This window comes from Temnothorax curvispinosus, unplaced genomic scaffold (assembly GCF_003070985.1).
Source record: "Temnothorax curvispinosus isolate PA1 unplaced genomic scaffold, ASM307098v1 QBEX01001274.1, whole genome shotgun sequence".
NCBI classification, from domain to species: Eukaryota; Metazoa; Arthropoda; class Insecta; order Hymenoptera; family Formicidae; genus Temnothorax; species Temnothorax curvispinosus.
This window is the reverse complement of record NW_020211054.1, coordinates 463-2,560: the sequence shown is the minus strand read 5'-3', so window position 1 is coordinate 2,560 and position 2,098 is coordinate 463. Positions and strand designations below refer to the sequence as shown.

General features: G+C 59.7%; 1 protein-coding gene across 1 annotated transcript in view; it reads left to right on the top strand.

Moving 5' to 3' along the window:
• Positions 1-1,527: 1,527 nt before the first annotated feature.
• Positions 1,528-2,098, top strand: part of LOC112461958 (mediator of RNA polymerase II transcription subunit 7) — a gene marked incomplete at its 3' end in the record, with an annotated part of 1,029 nt that continues 458 nt past the window's right edge. Inside the window, 2 exon segments of the mRNA XM_025027434.1 lie at positions 1,528-2,095; positions 2,097-2,098. The exon segment at positions 2,097-2,098 is cut by the window's right edge and continues 278 nt beyond it. Of these exon segments, the coding sequence (XP_024883202.1) occupies positions 1,932-2,095; positions 2,097-2,098 (166 nt within the window).

The following is a 2,098-nucleotide window of genomic DNA, read 5'->3' as shown; positions in this document are numbered from 1 at the left end:
TTGTTCCAGTTTTTCTTTACAATAATAGCAAAGTTTTTTTCTCTTTAGTAACAGCAATCCCTATTATCAAAACAAATTTTGTTGGAACACAATATATCATTTGTTTATTTTTCTTTAAAATAACAAAATTTTCTTTTCAATAATAGCAATCCCTTTCAATGAAACAAAAATTTTAGAACACAATAACGCTGACAAAATAAATTGCCTCGACGATGACACGCGTGTCTCATTAGAATTTTGTAAACGAGAGGGAAAGCCGGCAAGAGGCACGTCGAGTTCGACTTCGTCACAGAAAAGAAAAGATATACATTCACAGAGAGAATCCGGAGCAACTCACCTCACCATCTCCATCGTAGTAAATGAGATAATGCTTCGTCAGCACGAACCATCGTTGCTTGTAATTGACCGGGGTGAAGCGCTTCTTGTTCTGGGACCGTTTCACCATGAATCCCTGCCGAATAACGTCTCCACCTTTTGACTCTAGCTTCCCATCTTTCCCTGCCATCACCGGTGGGCCTCCCTAGCAACAATGAAACCATCATTTTTCCCGCACGACAAAACCGAGCTCCCCCGTCGTCGTCGGGGAGGAGCCGTCAGCCGTCGATATTTCGCGTCGCGCGTTAACGAGCGGCTAGAATTGATACTTGTTGCACAATATCCTTAATTTGACACCTTTCTCTACGGAGCGACACAACAAAACAGAATGCATTCGAGAGCTCTTTATCTCCCTCTCTCGCTCTCCCTCTTTCTCCCAACGCCAATCCGGCTTATCCGGTCCGCTCGAGATAAGTAAGGACGCGAAGGAGATATCTAAATATAGCACACCGGAGTCTTTTTCCTCGTCCCATAACCCGCCCGCGGACTCACGTGTCCGGTGCAATTAACGACGGGCGACGGCCGTCGGCGGTCGCGGCGAGAACCGATCCTCGCCCGTTCGCTCCGGTCCGCGGCGGAGTCGGGGGAGGCGCGCCGACGGGCCCGAGGACGGCGCGTCGCGCGCCGGGAGGCGACCGCGACGGCGACGGCGACGGCGCGTCGCGCGGTCGTCGCCCACGACCGTTTTCGGTCGCGATTCGAATTCCACGGGGGCGACGCCGATGCGTGGTCTCCCCCGCCCGTCGCCGCGCCGCGCGATATATCGGCGATCGCGCCGCTGGTACCGCGGACACGCCGCGCCGGACGGTACCCGCGCGACTCTTACCATGCGTAAACGAAAACGTGCGGCTATCACCCCGCGGTCGTCCCGGCGCCCGTCGGATGCATGACCGCCCCGGCCCGGCGGCGCCCCAAACAAAGAGTTCACGTGGAACGGGCGCGTACGCGCACACCGACAATCTGTCAAAACGGGCGACGTTGGGGAATTCGCGAGATATCAGGAAATGCCTGACTACGCTGGTCGACGCGGCGGCCGGCGCGGCACGGGCGGGACGCGCGCGCCGCCGGTCCCGCGGGTCGCGCGAATATCCCGGGGGACGCGAAACGGCGAGCGGGCCGCCGGAGGTCCCGGGATCTCGCGAGGGGAAAAACCGACGCGCCGGAGTCGCTCGCCGATCCGCGTAGGACCGCGACGTAGCAAGATGGCGGACTAGGCACCGCTGACCGCGCGCGCGACCGTCGACCGTCCGTCTCGCCGTCACGTCGTCGTGTCTGTTGTTTTGCCTCGCTCGCGTGTGCGTTTCAACCCGTTTACCTTGCCGTGCCTCGTCGCGGGCGTGACGCGACGGGAGGAGCGGCCTCGCGGCGACGTCCGCGTTGGACGCGACGAGGAAAGTGGACGGTCCGCCGAGAGGCGAGCGAGGTTTCCGGAGGGGAGCGCGTGACATAACCTCTTCGCGCGCGTCGCGCTTCTTCGCTCGACCTCGTCGTCGATGTGAAGCCGAGCCGAAGCCGAGCTGTCGTTCCGCCGTTGCTCGCCGACGACGTCCCCAGGTATGGCGGCCCCCGAGGCGATACAGGTGAGCTCCCTGCCGCTGCCGCCCGTCCAGTACATCAATCTGTACACGGACGAGAACGTGCGGCGGGGACGTGCCCCGCGACCGCCGCCGCCGATCCACGACAGCTACTCCATGTTCGGCAACGTGTTCAACGCCGATGACAC